The 17,251-nt window shown below is 53.1% G+C and overlaps 2 protein-coding genes across 3 annotated transcripts; both read right to left on the minus strand.

Moving 5' to 3' along the window:
* Nucleotides 1-11,711: 11,711 nt before the first annotated feature.
* Nucleotides 11,712-13,583, minus strand: TRAPPC5 (trafficking protein particle complex subunit 5). Of its 2 annotated transcripts, none has more exons than XM_079770570.1 (2): nucleotides 13,540-13,583; nucleotides 11,712-12,321 (listed from the first exon to the last, which is right to left on the minus strand). In XM_079770570.1, exon 2 carries the CDS (start codon nucleotides 12,304-12,306, stop codon nucleotides 11,740-11,742), a length of 567 nt encoding a protein of 188 aa, XP_079626696.1. In that variant the 5' UTR covers nucleotides 12,307-12,321; nucleotides 13,540-13,583; the 3' UTR covers nucleotides 11,712-11,739. The 2 variants fall into 2 exon arrangements, with proteins under 2 accessions (XP_079626696.1, XP_079626697.1); XM_079770571.1 differs by lacking the exon at nucleotides 13,540-13,583 and adding an exon at nucleotides 12,885-13,533.
* MCEMP1 (mast cell expressed membrane protein 1) lies at nucleotides 13,536-16,948 on the minus strand (the record flags this gene model as incomplete). The annotated part of the gene is made up of 8 exons (XM_079772698.1): nucleotides 13,536-13,723; nucleotides 14,865-14,930; nucleotides 15,183-15,329; nucleotides 15,420-15,470; nucleotides 15,660-15,773; nucleotides 16,338-16,427; nucleotides 16,721-16,818; nucleotides 16,932-16,948. 8 exons carry the CDS (start codon nucleotides 16,946-16,948, stop codon nucleotides 13,536-13,538), a joined length of 771 nt encoding a protein of 256 aa, XP_079628824.1.
* Nucleotides 16,949-17,251: the final 303 nt, after the last annotated feature.

Genomic DNA, 17,251 nt, shown 5'->3' on the forward strand with positions numbered 1-17,251 from the left:
TTAGGAACAGCTCTTTGTCCAGTACAATTAATTTTTCTTGAATATTCACTTATTTCAATTAGCCAGTTTAAATTAATCTGAAAACTTGACTACTATTTTACTGTCAAATTTAATACTCTAACAACAATCTTAGTTTACCCTGTAAATATTAGTGGAAAGAATTTTTTGCATTCTTGAGTAGGCTCTGAGCATTCCTGGTGTTAGGCTGGATTTAGATATAGGGCAGCTGCTGATGGCCAAGTCTCTGTCTGTTACCTGGGTCCTGATCTGAGCTGGGCCAAGTCTCTTTCTGTTGCCTGGGTCCCTATCAGAGCTGGGCATGGGAAGCGAAGCAGCCATGGGAGCAGGAGACCTCCCTCAGAAGGGGTGGGGGTTCAAGCCCCTGCAATGTTGGGGGCGGGGATGAGGGTCTGTGCCCCACCTCTGTTGATCCCCAAGTTCTCTCCTGATGGCCCCTCTGCAACTGTGCCTGTCTTAGGTTGTTCCTTCCCTGAGGAATCTTACCCATTTCTGGCTAACCAGCCATCCTCCGGGGCCAAGCAAGGTGATGTGAGGTTCAGTTCTGTCTCCTTGGTAGCCTATGCCCCCGTGGCCTCCATGCCCAGCACCTGTCTTGGGATACCCTCACCTGCTGGCAGGGCCCGGGCACTGATCACATATCTTGGGGAACCCAGGTTTCTTCTCCAGGGAGGGCCCAGCTCACACCATTGGGCGAGAGACAGAAACATGGTACCAGCCACCACTAGGCTTCAACCTCAGCATGAACAGAAAGCTCAGGCAACAGCTGTGGGCAATTAAATTGTGAGAAGAGGGTCCCTCTAGGCAAGAGAGGCCAATATAGAATGCTCAAGTGCCTTCCCAGTGCCTTAATTCCTTTCATGTCCTTTTTTAAATTGCTGCCAAGCATTCAAAGAATTAGTTTTTAAGCTTGTTTGGGATAATTGTACAGTATGCTGTTGTAAAATATCAAAAATTATAATGACATTGTAGAATAATATCATGTAAGGATATTCTTTGCTCTAGGCCATGGCAATTCAATTTCAAACTGGCTGTCAATTTCTTTTTGTATAGACAAGGTCTTAGTTACATTTTCTGCACCTCTCCCAGGAGCAAGTAGTGATAGTAGACATATTTTTGCTTTTGCCTCCCCTCCTTTGGTGTCCACGCAAGCCAGAAGCCTCTCTTTAATTTTACACACAAAGGAGCAGTGGTTTGATTTTGTGTCATACAAGAGGGAAGCTGCGTGGCAACACCTGTGTAATTACACTTTCTTGCCCCATCCATGTTCCTCCTGGATGACCAACGTGTTTGGTATTATTGGTGACAACATTAGGCGGGGATCAGCCCACGTAAGGGCTCTTACCCATGAAGGGTCAGGAACATAAGTCCAAAATACTTCCCCATTTTCCCCAGGTAATATTACCGTACAGCTGATTACTGCTAGCATGGCAAGAAAGATGTTCTCAGGCATTCTGTACCGTCTTCTTTACCATGCCCCAGGTGGTCTCTGGGCTGTTTGTTGTCCAGCTCGTCTTCCTCCTGCTCCTCATCTTCAGTGGACTGCTTGGAGTTGCTGCTCTCTGTGGCTGAGGTGGTTGATTGTCTGCAGCTGCATGGTGTGGCTCCAGACGCAAGGTCCTCATTATTCTGGCTAGTTTCTCTCTTGGATCCCTGTTGCAGTTTAATATTTCTAGCAGGAATCCACACTGGTTTGGAACAATTCTCTGGAAATATACAAGCATACCCTCTGCCAAAGGTTAATAATGGACCAGGTCCCTTCCATAAACCGGATTTGGGATCTTTCCTTTTAACTAGACCACTTTCTTTTGTTTTATTCTGACACCAATGTAGCTCCATAGGTGTCTTCCATCAGCATCACAAGTGAAAAAATGTAAAGTAATTAAGGCTTGGTGCAGCCTACCACAGGTGATTTCTCCATCATCCCGCCTTTTTGTTTTTCAAGTTGGGATTTTAGCCGCTGATGCTGTCATTCAATAATGGCCTGTCCTTGGGAATGATAAGGTATTCCTGTAATATGCTGAATTTTCCACTTTTTACAAAATTCCTGGAATTGACAGCTTGTGTAAGCAGGCCCATTATCAGTTTTAATAATTTTTGGAACTCCCATGATGGCAAAAGCAGCTAGGCAATGATTAATAACCTGTTTTGCCATTTCTCCTATAGATGCAGTAGCCCATATTACTTTTGAAAAGGTGTCTACAGAGACATGTAATGCCCCAAGGCGTCCAAAGGAAGTATAATGCGTTACATCCATTTGCCAGATATGATCTCTTAGCAAACCTCTAGGGTTGACTCCTGTGTTAGGCCCTTGAGGTAGATGTAACATGCAAGTGGGACATTCCTTAATAACCTGTTTTGCCTGTTGTCGAGTGATTGAGAATTGTTTAGACAGCATTTTGGCAGGCTGATGTAAAAGCTGATGAGATTCTAAGGCTTCTTTTAATAAAGCAACCAATTGATCAGCATGTGCATTTCCTTTTGTTAAAGGACCAGGTAAGACACTATGAGCCCTGATGTGAGTGATATAAAAAGGATGTTGTCTCTGTTGTACAATCTGCTGAACTTGTTTGAATAGTAAAAATAAACTTTGGTCACTAAACCATTTCAACCGTGCAGTTTCAATTCTATTCACTAAGTTCGCAGCGTAAAAGGAATCAGAGATGATATTAAGAGGCTCTTGGAAATCCTGCAATGCAGCCTTAATAGCTTCTAGTCCAATTCTTTGTACAGAAGTATGACTGGTCAGTATGACTTGGTCTGAATTTATTGTATGATAGGCAGCTTTCCCATTAGATGATCCATCAGTAAAAACAGTTAAAGCTCCAGGAATAGGTTCCTGCCTAGTATTTTTTGGTATAATGATGGAGGTATTATATAAAAATTGTAATAATTTATCTTATAATAGGTGACAGCTAAGTTCCCCTGAATATCCACTTAACCCAATTTGCCAATTTATGTCAGTCTGAAATAACATTTCTAATTGCTTCCCAGTGAGGGGGAGGTAGATACACTGGGGCTCTTCCCCTCTAAGCTGTTTACAACGTTTCCTAATTTGAAATAATAATTGGGCCAATAGTTCTACATAGGTAACTGCAGTTTTAGAGGATTGATGCCCTAGGTGGACCCATCAATAATGGCAGGAGAACTTGTATTTTGAAAGATGACTCCAGTGGGACTATTTACAGTAGGGTTAATTTGTCCCAATAAAGGTAATTCGGGCTGTACCCGTGCTACTTGGGCTGAAGAAATTGCCTGCTCAACTCTTAGCAACTCATTCCTAGCTTCATCTGTTAATGTTTGGGGAGAGGAAAGATTAGAGTCACCTCTAAGTAAATTAAATAAATTTGTCATTTCTCCTATAGAGATCTTTAGATAAGGTCTTAACCAGTTAATGTCCCCTAATAATTTCTGAAAGTCATGTAAAGTTTTAAGACAATTTTTTCTTATCTCCACTTTCTGAGGCCTAATGCATTGGTTTTCAATTATGGTTCCCAAATATTGGAAAGCCGTTTCTTTCTGTACCTTTTCTGGAGCAATTCTTAAGCCCCATTTAGGGAGCTCCTCTTCCAATTGGGAAAACATGGCCAAAGTCTGCTCTTCCCGTAGGCTTGCTAAGAGCAAGTCATCCATGTAATGAATAATGTAACATTGGGAGTATTTGTCCCTTAAAGGCTGAACAGCTTGAGCCACATATTTTTGACACAAAGTAGGGCTATTGGCCATTCCTTGAGGTAAAACCTTCCATTGATATCTTTTCATGGGTTCTATATTATTAATAGATGGCACTGAAAATGCAAATCTCTGTTTATCTTGAGGTGCCAAGGGAATGGTGAAAAAACAATCTTTAAGATCTACTACAATAAGAGACCAATTTAAAAGGATTTGTGAAGGCGCTGGGAGTCCAGGTTGTAAAGCTCCCATGTTATGCATAGTAGCATTAACTGCTCTAAGATCATGTAACAATCGCCATTTTCCTGTCGCCTTTTTAGGGATTGTAAATATAGGCGTATTCCAAGGACTATTGGAAGGCTCTATGTGACCAGCTTCTATTTGTTCTTGTATTAATTCATGAATATGACTTAATTTCTCCTTGGTTAATGGCCACTGATGCACCCATACAGGCCTATCATCTTTCCATTGTATAGGATCAGCATGAGCGTGAGGAGATTGAGCAGTGACCACTCCTAAAAAGGTTGATATGCTATCTGAGTCATTAACTGCTGTCCTTTGCCAGTAATAATACATGCCTGTAAACCTTCTAAAACATCCCGCCCCCATAAGTTGACTGCAATTCCAGAGATGATGTAGGGCTGAAACCATCCTGCCTGTCCTTCCTCATCTTGCCATCTTAACACTGCAGCACTACGTTGTGTATCATCAGGTACTCCTACCCCCTTAACTGAGCCCATAGCTTCTGCCGTGGACCAACTTGGAGGCCAGAATTCTTTGCTGATAACACTAACATCCACTCCAGTGTCCACTAGACCCCTAAATTGTTTTTCCTCTATTCTTAAATTAATCATAGGACGGGTTTTGCTAATTTCATGTACCCAATAGATGTCCGAGCTACCAAATCCTTTTGTTCCTCTTTTCCTATTTATAGCCTCACCTTGCTGAACATAAGGTAGAAGTAGTATCTGAGCAATTCTTTGTCCTGGAGTAATTTGCATAACATGATTACATTCTAGTATAACTTTAATTTCTCCTTCAGAATCTGAATCAATGACTCCAGGCAGAACAGTTAATCCTTTTAGAGTGTTTCCACTCCTCCCTAAGATTAATCCTAAAGGTCCCCAAATTCCTGTAGGAATAGCTTGCTGAGCAATATCGGGGGTCAAAGTGACCGCTATAGTGCTGTTAAGATCCAGGCCTGCGCTTCCTGGAGTTGCTCGGATGAGGGAATCCACCCTAGGTCTTGCAGGGAAGATTTCCCCTATTGATGACGGGGCTGGGGGGCGCCCCTCAGGCCGTTTCCCCGCGGTTGACCATGCCCTCTATCTTGATCTCGAGGCTGCCTGTTTCTATGAAATTTCGATTTACAAAAACTGGCCCAGTGGTTCCCTTTCTGACATCTAGGACACCGAGAGATGCTTAAATCTGGAGGCGGAGTGTTCACGACCTTGTGTCCTTCTCGGTTGCCTACATTCCTTTTGAAAATGTCCTATTTTTCCACACTTATAACACCTCTTATTTCCCACTGTTACTGCAGCAGCGAGTAAATTTGCTTGAAAAGTGCCTGATCCCACATTCTGACACGCTTGAATCATCTCTGTAATGGTACTATTTCTTCTCAGAGGCGTCAGGCATTTCTTACAATCAGCATTGGCATTTTCAGAAGCTAATTGCTGAAAAAAGCTCCCTGAGGGTCCCCTTTTGCTGGTAAAGCCCACCGAGCTTTCCTTCCACAAAGTCTAATGTAGCTGATTTGGTACATCCATATACTGTCCCAGTCCTGCCAGCATTTCATAAGTTATTCGAGCATTCGGCCCTCCGTTTGCGCGGGCTTGCTCTTGACATTTCTCCAAGTATTCTCCCTTCCATAGTAAATAATCTCCTCCATCCAGAGTTGCAGGAGCCAGAGAATACCAATCATAAGGAGCTAAGAATGCTTCAGAAATGTTAGTTATAATTTCTCCTGTAAAAGGAGCCGTTGGACCGTTTTGAACAACGCTTTCTCGAAAAGCTTTTATCACTTTAAAAGCGATTTTTTTCATGTTGTCTTATTATCTGATTTGGGTAAGGTGACCAGATCGTCCCACTTTTGGCGGGACAGTCCCGATTTTTAACAATTTGTCCCGTGTCCCACGGCGTTTTAAAATAGAAACTTTTTTTTAAAATTTCTTTATTGATTAAGGTGTCACATATTTGTCCTCATCCCCCCATTCCCATCCCACACCCCTCCCCATGGATGCCCCAACCCCCTGTTGAACTTAACCATTGGTTAGGCTCATATGCATGCACACAAGACCTTTGGTTGATCTCTCCCCCCTCCCCCCACCCTCCCCTATCCTCCCTCTGAGGCCCGATAGTCCGATCGATGCCTCCTTGTTTCTGGTTCTGTTCTTGTTCATCAGTCTATGTTGTTCATCATTTCCCCTGGATGAGCGAAATAATGTGTCACTAGAGATATACTTATAAGAATTGAATGTGAGACGAGCAATAATAGTTATGCTGACAGGCAAATGAATCAGTCTGTAGTGAGTTTCTTTCTGGACCAACAGTTCTTTTGAGACCCAATATCAATGTCCACCAGTTCCTTATGAGTACATGTCGGCACTGACCCCTCAGCTCTGGATGGTGGACAAATGGTGGTAATGCAGGTCCTACTCCCTCTGGTTTGGTCTTGGCCGGACCCAGGGGAACGGCCTCACCCAGATCCAGGGGCCCACGGCCTCACCCGGACCCGGGACCCAGCCTCACCCGGATCCAGGGGCACACGGCCTTGCCCAGACCCAGGATTCAGCTTCACCCGGACCCAGGGGCGCATGGCCTCACCCGGACCCAGGGGCGCGTGGCCTCTCCCGGGCCCGGGACCCAGCCTCACCCGGATCCAGGGGCACACGGCCTCGCCCAGACCCAGGATTCAGCTTCACCTGGACCCAGGGGCACACGGCCTCGCCCGGACCCGGGATCTAGCTTCCCCCAGACCCAGGGGCACGTGGCCTCACCCGGACCCAGGGGCGCGTGGCCTCTCCCAGACCCAGGGTCGCGTGGCCTCACCCGGATCCAGGGGCCCACGGCCTCACCCGGACCCGGGACCCAGCCTCACCCGGATCCAGGGGCCCACGGCCTCACCCGGACCCGGGACCCAGGCTCACCTGGATCCAGGGGCCCACGGCCTCACCTGGACCCGGGACCCAGCCTCACCCGGATCCAGGGGCACACGGCCTCGCCCAGACCCAGGATTCAGCTTTACCTGGACCCAGGGGCGCATGGCCTCACCCGGACCCAGGAGCGCGTGGCCTCTCCCGGGCCTGGGACCCAGCCTCACCCGGATCCAGGGGCACACGGCCTCGCCCGGACCCAGGATCTAGCTTCCCCCGGACCCAGGGGCACGTGGCCTCTCCCAGACCCAGGGTCGCGTGGCCTCACCCGGATCCAGGGGCCCACGGCCTCACCCGGACCCGGGACCCAGCCTCACCCGGATCCAGGGGCACATGGCCTCGCCCAGACCCAGGATTCAGCTTCACCTGGACCCAGGGGCGCATGGCCTCACCCGAACCCAGGGGCGCGTGGCCTCACCTGGACCCGGGACCCAGCCTCACCCTGACCCAGTTCCCAGCCTCACCCGGACTCAGGGGCGCGCGGCTTCACCCGGATCCGGGACCCAGCGGGGTTTCATCTTCTTGATCCCAATTCCTGTTGGTCAATTCCCTCTCAGCAATTCCTTCGGCCATTTTCTCAGAGCTCCAGGGCAGCCACCGTAGAACTTGTTGGGCGGCGGGCTCAGCGAAGCTCCGGTGTGCCCGGTGCACGGCGGCGGGCTGGTCCGGGGTGGCTGCATCGGCCCTTGGGTCTGCAGCGGTGGCCGGTCGCCGAGCGTGCGCACCTGGCCGCTTCCGGGGCGTTGAGATTCTTGAAGGACTCGGAGGTCAGCAAGCGCGGAGTCTCCCACCCCATGTCTCCCAGGGGCTCGTCTGTCCGTGCTCGGCAGCGAGTGGAGCCTTCCCCTCAGCCGGAGACCGCCGGGGGAACTGCGCCGAGCACGTTCCAGGCCGCCATTGTGTCGCCTGAGCCGTAGTTTTTAAAGTGTGGTCTTTGGGTCACCGGCATCAGCTTCATCCCTCGTACCCCTCTCTTTTATTCTAGTTGTAGAGCATCTGCTCAGTCAGCCCTCCGGTGGTTCTGGATGGTGTCTGCTCTGCTCTCCCGTCGTAGTCTCAAAATTGTTGTGGTAGGCAACAATCAGGCTTCTGCCCTATGCCTCCATCTTGGTCCTTCTTTGTATAGTTAAGTCTTGATTGTTGTTGGTGTCACTGGGAGGAATTGTCCTCCAGGCCACTTGGCTGTGCGGACCCTCTGTGTCTATAAAGGAAGAGTTGCTGTGCGGGAGATGCGTTTATGGGCCGGGTCTTGGTGCAGCAAGGCTTTGGCGCTCACTGAGTCCGCCTCTTGAATGTGTCCCTTATGCGAGTGGTTGAAATCTGGTGTCATATCACACCGACCACTAGATGCCCTCGTTTCTGGGTCTCCAATGGAGTGTAGGTCAGCTACTGCCTGAGGCCCCTCAGCAGGAATTACAGCATCCCTTATATTCGTGACCTGTTTCGGTGTCTTCCCCTTTTGGCTGCCTCCCTATCGCTCAGCTTCCCCAATCTCCCTAGGTGGTCGCTCTTGATACCCCCCTTTGTGGGCTGAGTGCAAAGTCTTGGTGTTGTTAAGCCTTGATTGCTGTTGGTACACTGGGAGGATGTGACCTCCAGTCCAATTGGCTGTGAGGATCAGCTGTGTCTATGCTGGGAGACAGCCCCATTCAACTAGACTTGCAAAATTGTAAAAGCCTCTGTGTTCAGCTTGGATGGGGCGGAGTTACAGGGCGGAGCCTACCGCCTTGGCTTCCCGTCAGCCCCGCCCTATGAGGTTCCTGTGTCTCAGTGTCCCTCTGTACTCCCAGCAAACACCTCTGAGAGAAAAGCGCCCTGGAGTTTCGCGCGCTGCCAAACAGTCTAGTCTCTCCCCCAATGAATCTGGATTCCCAGATTCTCGCCCGGAACTGGGTTTCCGTGTAGTCGGAACTGGGGCTCACCGCAGTCTGGCGCTTTTGTCTCCTTCCCACCAGGGCGATTCAGCAGCAAGGTCAACAGACCATCCTCTGCGCACAATCCCGTGCGCGCCTCCGGTGCTCTGCCCTTCGCCGCTTCTCTGCATTTCTGCCTTACAGCCCAGTTTCCCCCCAGTATGAGCCTGGCTTCCCCGGGTCTTTCCCAGAACTGGGGTTCAGTGCAGTTGGAACTGGGGTTCAGCACGGTCCGGAGCTTTTGTCTCCTTCCCGCTAGGGCAATCCAGCGGCACAGGCAACAGTCCCTCCTCTGCGCACATTCCCGTGCGTGGCTCCGGCGCAACTCCTCTGTGCCTCTGCCCCACAGCCCAGACTCCCCCAGCATGAGCCCGGCTTCCCAGGGTTTCGCCCGGAACTGGGGTTCAGTGCAGTCGGAGCTGGGGTTCAGCACAATCTGGCGCTTTTATCTCCTTCCCGCCAGAGAACGCCAGCCAGGCCGTCAGCCGCCCCTTCCTCTCTGGCTCCGTCTTCCCCGCATGCGCGCGGGCTCGTGTCTCCGCCCGTGTCTCCATACCTCAAGCTTTTATGGCTTCTCTGATTTTCCTTGTGGTTTTCCCTTTCCTTCTAGTTGTGGGCATTTCAGTCAGCCAGCTTTCCTGTGGTTCTGGATGATGTCCGTTTTGACTTTTAGTTGTATTTTTGAAATTGTTGTGCCAGGCTGTAGGTTAGGTGTTTAACCTATGCCGCCATCTTGGTTTCTCCTAAAATAGTAACTTTTTTAAAACGCCGTGGGCCGCGGGACAAATTGTTAAAAATCGGTTTTGTCCCACCAAAAGCGGGATGATCTGGTCACCTTAGATTTGGGAGCTGTGGGTCAGCTACTTGTATTACAGGAAAAGGAAGCCTTTCTTCCACCGACATGCCCTTCATTCCTTATCTGATGGCCCTCTGTAGATGATTCTATTGGTGAATTAAATGTTTCAGGATTAGGACATGGAGGTGGAGGGGGCCATAAAGGCCATTCCTTCAATTTTCCTTCCCGCTTCTCTCTAGGAGCGGAGGGAGCCAGGGGAGGAGGCTCCTCCTCAGCCTCTCTAAAAGGCTCTAGCAAACACAATATTGTGCTCCCCATGGAGAAAGTTTTTTGAGGTAAGTTTTTTCCTGATGCTGAGCTTTTTTCAAATTTTGACCAACTTTTTGTCAAACAATCAAGATCTAATGTACCTTCTTCAGGAAACCAAGAGTTATGTTCTATAACATCAAACAAAAACTATAAAAGAATACCTTTGAAACTTTTAATTCCTTAAGCATACAAACCAAAAGTCTATAATAAAGCTTACTTTATATTTATAACCTAATTCTTCCCCATTAGCCTGGCTGAAAAAGATGTTCCCACCCTACTTACAGATCTCAACTCTGCAGCTGGCCCTGGGCTTTGGGTGCGGTGAATTTCCCTCACCTTTTTCTCCGTGAATTTTTTCCACACCTTTTCTAGGTGTATTTTTTCCTTCCTTCGCTCTTAGGCGAAAAATATCATCTCCTCCAGATGTCCCACATTCAGGCGCCAGATGTGGGAACCCCTTTCACGTCCCGCGTGGTTCAGGGTTCCGGTTCAGGGTTCGGGTTCTGGAGAAGGCCGCACACAAATGAGACTAGAAAAGCATTAATTTGGGAATATTGGGGGCAAGGCGGGAGCCCACCTCTAGTGGGAGGACTACGCCTTGCTTTGGCCTTGCCTTGGCCTTGCCATCCCTTTTATTCAGGTTTGGGATACACCCATTGCCCTTAGGCAGGTAATTCCAGTAACAGGCAGATTATTTTATCAGTAAGGATTTACATGATTATTTGGTGGGGAAGTTGCCTCAGTTACCATTGTCTTAATTAGTTAGGGAGTTGTTGGCTCTGACCTTTCAGAGCTTCAAGGTTGACCAGCCTTCCGGGTTCCTTGTCCACACCTTTCTAATCAGTGAGACAATGACCGGTTTCCAGCAAAGGTTCCCCACGAGTGGCACGCTTTCCCTTAGGGAGGAGTGACTAGGGTCTCAGGGTAGTGGGCAGAAGGGAAAGGGTTGCCTGAGGTGTAGTATTTTTTTTTAAACAACGGATGTTTGTGGACCAAGTGTATTTAGAACTTAACTGCAAACTATTTTAAGCGTCCAGATGACTCTGAAGCGAGCCCACCTACTTCCCCTTGAAAGCAGGTGTCTACGGCCCTAGTGCTCAAAGGGTAGCCCACGGGGCATCAGCAGTTCCTGGGAACTCATTAGACAAGCGAATCTTCCGGCCCAGCAAACCTGCAGGATCTGAAACGTGGGAGGGGAGGGTGGTGGCGCCCAGTCACCCGTTTTAACACTCTGTGCCCTAGCACGCTGCTTCTCAGACTAAGGTGCACAGGAACCCCTGGGTGTCTTGCTAAAATGCAGACTCTGTGGCAGTGGGTCTGGGGTTCCCACGTGAAATTACCTGGGAGGTGGGGTTTCTTGTGTATTACCCACAAACTTTCCAGATTTGTTGATGCTGCAGGTCCCTGGACCGCACTTTTGAGGAGCAAGTCTAAAGCAGTGGCCAGCCTGTTTCCTAGGCGCACAGCCATACCCAATCGCTGACCTACTACGGGGCACAAACTGTTCACTACCTGGACCTGTGCGAAAGAAGTGTGCTAGCCCTGGCCTAGAGGAGTCTCTGAGCCGGTCCTCCCCCCACACCTCTCCAGCCTAAGGTTAGCCTCCGATTGTGACTCCAAAATCTACCAGCAACTCCCGCTCCAGTGGCTCCTTCTGCCTGCTCTGCCTCCCACTGTCCCTGGACTCCCCCAGCCCTACCTGAAAGCCCAGGCTGGGTCCAACCCGGCCCTCCCCCTGGCATACACGGCCTGGACCTTGGCCTCCCGCAGACGGGGGCAGGGATCTGGGTCCTGCTGAGTGGATCTGGGAAGCACCCACACAAGACACAAGACACACTGGGGAAGGGTGCGCTCTCATCCTTTATTTCCGGCGGGGTCAGCGGCCCTCGAGGGCCCGGTCTCGGGCAATGACAGCCTCCTCGAACTTGATCATGAGCGTGGTGCCCTTGTGCCAGTGTGCCGTGACCTTGGCGGGGAAGCCGCTGTGTGTGAGCACCGCCTCCACGATGCCCGCGGTGAAGCTGGCACAGTTGAGCGTGCTGTTTTCCTTGGGCACCGAGATGTAAGTGTTGATGAGCGGCTCCCGCTCGATGATGTAGAAGGTGCGCGCGTCGTCGTTGGCCTGCTCCAGCTTGTCGGCCTCCTTGCCGAAGAGCGCCTTCCACACGGCACCCTTGACGAAGAGCAGGGCGCCCAGCACCTTGGTCTCGCGCCGGGCACCCTTCTCGCGAGCCACCAGCGCGTCGAGAACGCGCGCGCCCACCTGGCGGCCCAGCGCGGCCAGGCGCGCCTGCAGCTCGGCCACGGAGAACACGCGGCTCTGGCAGTGCTGCACCAGCTCCGAGAAGAGCAGCGCGAAGGCGCTCAGGCTCACCTCGGTGCGCGGCCGCGCCAGCGCGCGCTCCAGCAGCGCCGACTTCCCCCGCGTGAAGCGCGCCTCCATGCCGCAGCCGCTTCCCTGCGGGGGAGACCAGGCAGCAGGGTGAGGGGCCGGAGGAAGAACCCTGGGACCCCAGCCCACCCCAAGTGCGGTCACGGACCTCCCACCAGGGAAGAGATAGGGAAGGAAAAGGGGGCATTCGCCTGGGCGTAAATCTAGTCTCCAGGACCCCTCTCCAGCGAAGGACAAATGGGGGGGCAGAGAGAGCTAAGGGTACGGGTAAGGGGGGAGGGGACAAAGGTGGGGACACCAGAAACCCCACCTCCCAGGTAATTTCTTGTGCGTGAAAAGCACCTCTGTACCCCCTCCACCTCTTGTGGCAGCAACTAGAGAACTAGGGCCGGACGGTGGGGAGGTCAGACCTAGGGTTGGGAGGGGACAAGGAAGGGCGGGGACAGCGAGAGGGCCCCGGCCTGCGCGCAGGCAGCGCCTATTTGGCGTGCCCGAAGCACTCCTCCTTGGGTCAAGGATGGACCTGCACTTGTAAGAAAGACTGGGGAGGAGGGGGCGGAGGAGGAGTTGGGAGCCCTTCACCCCCATGCTCTCCAGAAAAGTGCTGGGACCGGAGGGAGGAGGCTGACCTTAGACCCGGGGTTTAAGGGAGCCCCAAGGGGGCGCTTTGATCCTCCATCCCAGCGCTAGGAGCCACAGCCGTCGGTGGGGGAGACTCGGAAGGGGGGGGGGGGCTACAGGAGAAAACCCCGAGGGCTTGCTGAGACCTCCACAGTGGCTCTGCGGTGGGGATGGGGTGGGGGTGAATGGGGGGACCCCAAGGGCGCCGAGGCACCCTCTCTTCTCCTCCGCCCTCGCCCACTCAGGTGAGAAGCCGCCGCCCAGGGTGAGGTCGGAAGGGAGAACTGAGAACCCAGCCCCCACCGGCCGGACGGGGCTGAGGCCGGCAGGTATGGGGTGCCGAGACGCCCCCCGACAGGTCTGCGTGGGGGATGGGAAGCCCAGCAGGGCCCAGCGAGCGGGACGGGAGCGCTGTGCTGACACCCCTCTGCTGGGCTGCGATGGGGTGGCGAGCCGAACCGCGGCAGGGCGGGGCCCCGAGAGCCCGGCGCGGCGGGCGGAGGGAGGGCCGCGGAGCCCGGCCTCCTTGCGTCCTTCTGGGGGGAGCCGGCGGCGGGGGGGCGCGGACGCCGAGACCCCGGCCCAGGACCCATCGGTCCGCAGGGAGGGGTGTGGAGCCCACGGGGCCCGGCGGGCAAGGGGCGCGGGCGGGCAAGGTCTCACCGGGAACTGCGGCCCTCGGCTCGGCCGAGCTGCTTTACGGCGTCGTAAACGGCCCCCTGTGCGCAGGCGCGGCGGGCGGGCGGGGGCGGGTTGTGCGCCGCGGTTCCCCAGACCCGCCGCTCGGGGGCGCGCGTGTCCCGGAGGCGGCCCGGGAGGGCGGCCCGCGCCTGGGGTCTCGCTGGCCCTGGTAGAGCCCCGTTCCGGGGAACAGTGGCACCGATGGTCACATGCTCAGGGTGCACGTTTGGCGATGGGCACACGTCTCTGTCTCAGGGCACATGTGTACACATGTACATCTCAGGCCACACCCCTGGGGCACACGCTCCACGGCACAGGGTCTCAGCCACTCCCTGGGTACATGTTCCTGGACACGGGGACCCACTCCAGACGCCCTTCTCACACACCCGCGTGTCCCCAGCGTTTCTGGCATACGTCCACCTGTTCACGGTGTGATTTTCCCACTCCCCAAATCCAAACACTTGCAGACCCTCCCCAAAGCCCCCAGTCGCCCCAATAACAGATCTGAAAGCCACATTGTTTTCCCTTGGCCTTTACTTCCACGAATCACAAAATGTGAGTTCAGAAACACAGGCACACGTGTGTACGTGCTCCCAGCTCGGTGACAAGCAGGCGCACTCACGTGGACACACAGTGTTCTCGGGGGCACAGGGTGTGACAGGGCACACACCGTGACACCCGCAATTACAACGATGCATTCCCACGGTGTGCTCCCACACACTGCCACCATGACACGTTTATACACACAACATGTTGCAGGACATTCATGCATATTCACACCAACGAATGAAACATGCATGGGTAGCACGTGTCACCAACACCCACACTCACTGTGACACACTTTTGTGGTCCCTGCTGACACAGCTACCCACTGCGATGTGCATGACACCACACGCTATGATACACACGTATCACATGGACAGTGACAGGTGCACACCACACCCTCTGTGACTCCCACATTCAGCATTCACCCAATACCTGCCCTCCATGAAATGCTTACCCCACACACACCACACACACACATGCGCACACGCAACTCCACAGCACTCATTCACCGTGACATATGACTTGATATGTGGGGATGATGAACAGGTTCAGACAAGGCTGGCCCCCATGTGTCATATATACTGGGAGGTACCGCCCGGTCCTCCGAGCTGCACGCAGGCTCCCATGTCTTCTTGATTACTGAGGTGTGGGCTGTGTGGGCTCTGTGAAGAAGGGAAGTAGAGATCCGAGATCAGGCAGATCCCCCTGGGGGAGAAGTTAGGGTCACACCCAGGGCTCCACCCCACCTGGCCCCAACTTACGTTGATTTTGCATTTTCTGCAGCATCAAAGCGATTTGCTGTGATTGAGTCTTGATTCGGCTTACATCTGGGGGTGGGAGGAGACAGGAGAAAACTGGGGTGGAGCCTCAGACAAGGCCCCACCTTGCCCAAACCCCCAGGCTGGGTGCTGCAGAGCCCTGCACTTGGGGTTCCCAGCAGCATTTAAATACCCCCACGTTACTAAAATACCCCCACGTCAGGCCTCCAAACCCTGCGCTCTGGGAGGGAGGACCTCTGCTGTCCCCGCCCCAGACTCCCCAGCACCACAGTCCCCGAGTGAGGTCCACAGGGCACCCACCTTCGGTCAGCTTCTTCAGTTTCTCGTTCCCAGCCTGGACATTGCGGTTGGCTGAGTCGATGCGCTGTTTGGCATTAATGATGCTCTGCTGGATGTCGCTCCAGCCCTGCCTTTGCCCCTCCTCGCATTCACGTGCGGAGATAGAGACTGCGGGTGGGGGTGGGGGTGGGGGTGGGGGTGTCTGTGTCACGGCTGCTCTCTCTACCCCCAACCCCCACCCCCAGGGCCTGCCCTCACCATTCCAGATCTCCCTTTTCAAGACCAGCAGCTCCTGGGACGTCTCAGAATCTGTTCAGGATGGGGGAGGGTAGGAAAACACTTGAATTGCCCCAATTCTGCAACCCTGGGAGCAGGGGGAGCGGGGAGGGAAAGGAACTAGGGGAAAGGGGACAGTGGGAACATGGGGGCTCCCAGCTCCTGTGGACCCCTCCACACTGCCCCAGTCCCCGCCCCCCCCCCAATCGAAAGCCCACTCACTCTTCACCAGAACCCAGACCAACAGAATGATGGAAATCAGGGCGAGAAGAATGTACAGGCTTGTGAAGGCTCTGTGCAACCACCAGGCAGAGTCCGAGGATGACCTGGACCGGGCTGGGACTGGGACAGAGGCAGGGCAGGTGACCTCCAGGGTTCAACTATTAGTACTGATTCTAACGCCGTAATAGCTCTGTCCCCTCACCCACTCTTCCCAATGCCGTTACCATCAACAACACTGCCACCAACATGCACCCTGACCGGCACCTACAGCACCTTCTGAGCCCCCTCCCATCCCCCCTCCCATCCCCCCTCCCATCCCCATCACCAGCAATCGCCAGTATCAGCAGTAACTGTCAGCAGCCACCAGCATCAATGCTCACTGTTGTCGGCATTGTCCCTCATCAACTCTGTCTGGGTGATTCCTTCCCGGTCCACTACATTGTCACCTATTCACCATCACCATCATCCCAACCTTCACCAACACGGCCCCCTACACAATCAGCACCATGCCATCATCATCACCACCTACAGAGCTGCCCCCACCACTGTCTCACAAGCCTTGACGTCACCACACCCTACACCACTGATCCTGGCCTCCAATGCTGCCCACTGTCCCTGCAACGCCCTCCCACAGGCCCCTCCCAAAGCTGTGGGATGTGGGCTGGCAGGGCCGCTTACCCTCACTCTTGGGGGGTGAGTGACTGCCCTTTGGATGATCCTGTTTTCTTAAAGTCACAGTGATATTCTCATAGTTGGGGTCATCTACACCTGTGGGCGGGTCAGTGGGAAGGGTTTGGAAACCTTCCTGGAGCTTTGGGGTCGGGGTAGGGATGGGAGGGGGGCTCAGAAGTCTTGGTTCACCAAACCCTTGCACACAACACATTTCTGGGGATAAAAGTTAACTAAGATTTGCTTCTTGGTTAAGAGAAGAGGGTGGGTTACCATTCACTCACACCTTTTGGGGAGTGGAAGAAGCCCTTTGACCCCCACTCTCAGCTCCTACCTCTCCCATCCCAACCTCTCCCTCCTGGCTCCCCGCCCCCCATGCCAAGGTGCCTAACCTTCTCTATGGGATGGTGTCCCCCGTTGCTTGTCTTTGAAGGCTGCTGCCTGCATACCGGCCTCCTGGTTTATGTAGATTTCCTCAGCCTCTGCCAATCTGTCCACACACACCCCACCCACCGGAAGGTGTCTCGTCAGATGAGGAAATCTCAGGTGTGGGGTCTGGGGGAGGAAGGAGAGACCAGCCTCCTAATTTCAGGGATCCAGAACCTCCCACCCTGGGTCATCCTCGTACCCCCAGATCAAGAGGGGTCTGAGGAGGCCAGAGGTCTCAGGAAAGACGGAAAAGAAGCCTGTAAATCTGGAGGCAGGCCAGAATGGTCCGGAGCTTGTGAAAGAGGAGTTGGCTAATGCTACAGGCATCATTTTGAAATATATCAAATCAACACGTTGTACACCTTAAATTTGTATAACGTTGTGTGTCAATTATCCTATATAATAAAAGCGTAATATGCTAATTAGACCAGACGTCCTTCCAGATGACCTTCCGGACAAAGCCGGGGCTACAAGGGCCGAGGCAGAGGCAGCTG

Source organism: Cnephaeus nilssonii (genome assembly GCF_951640355.1).
Source record: "Cnephaeus nilssonii genome assembly, chromosome: 5".
NCBI lineage: Eukaryota > Metazoa > Chordata > Mammalia > Chiroptera > Vespertilionidae > Cnephaeus > Cnephaeus nilssonii.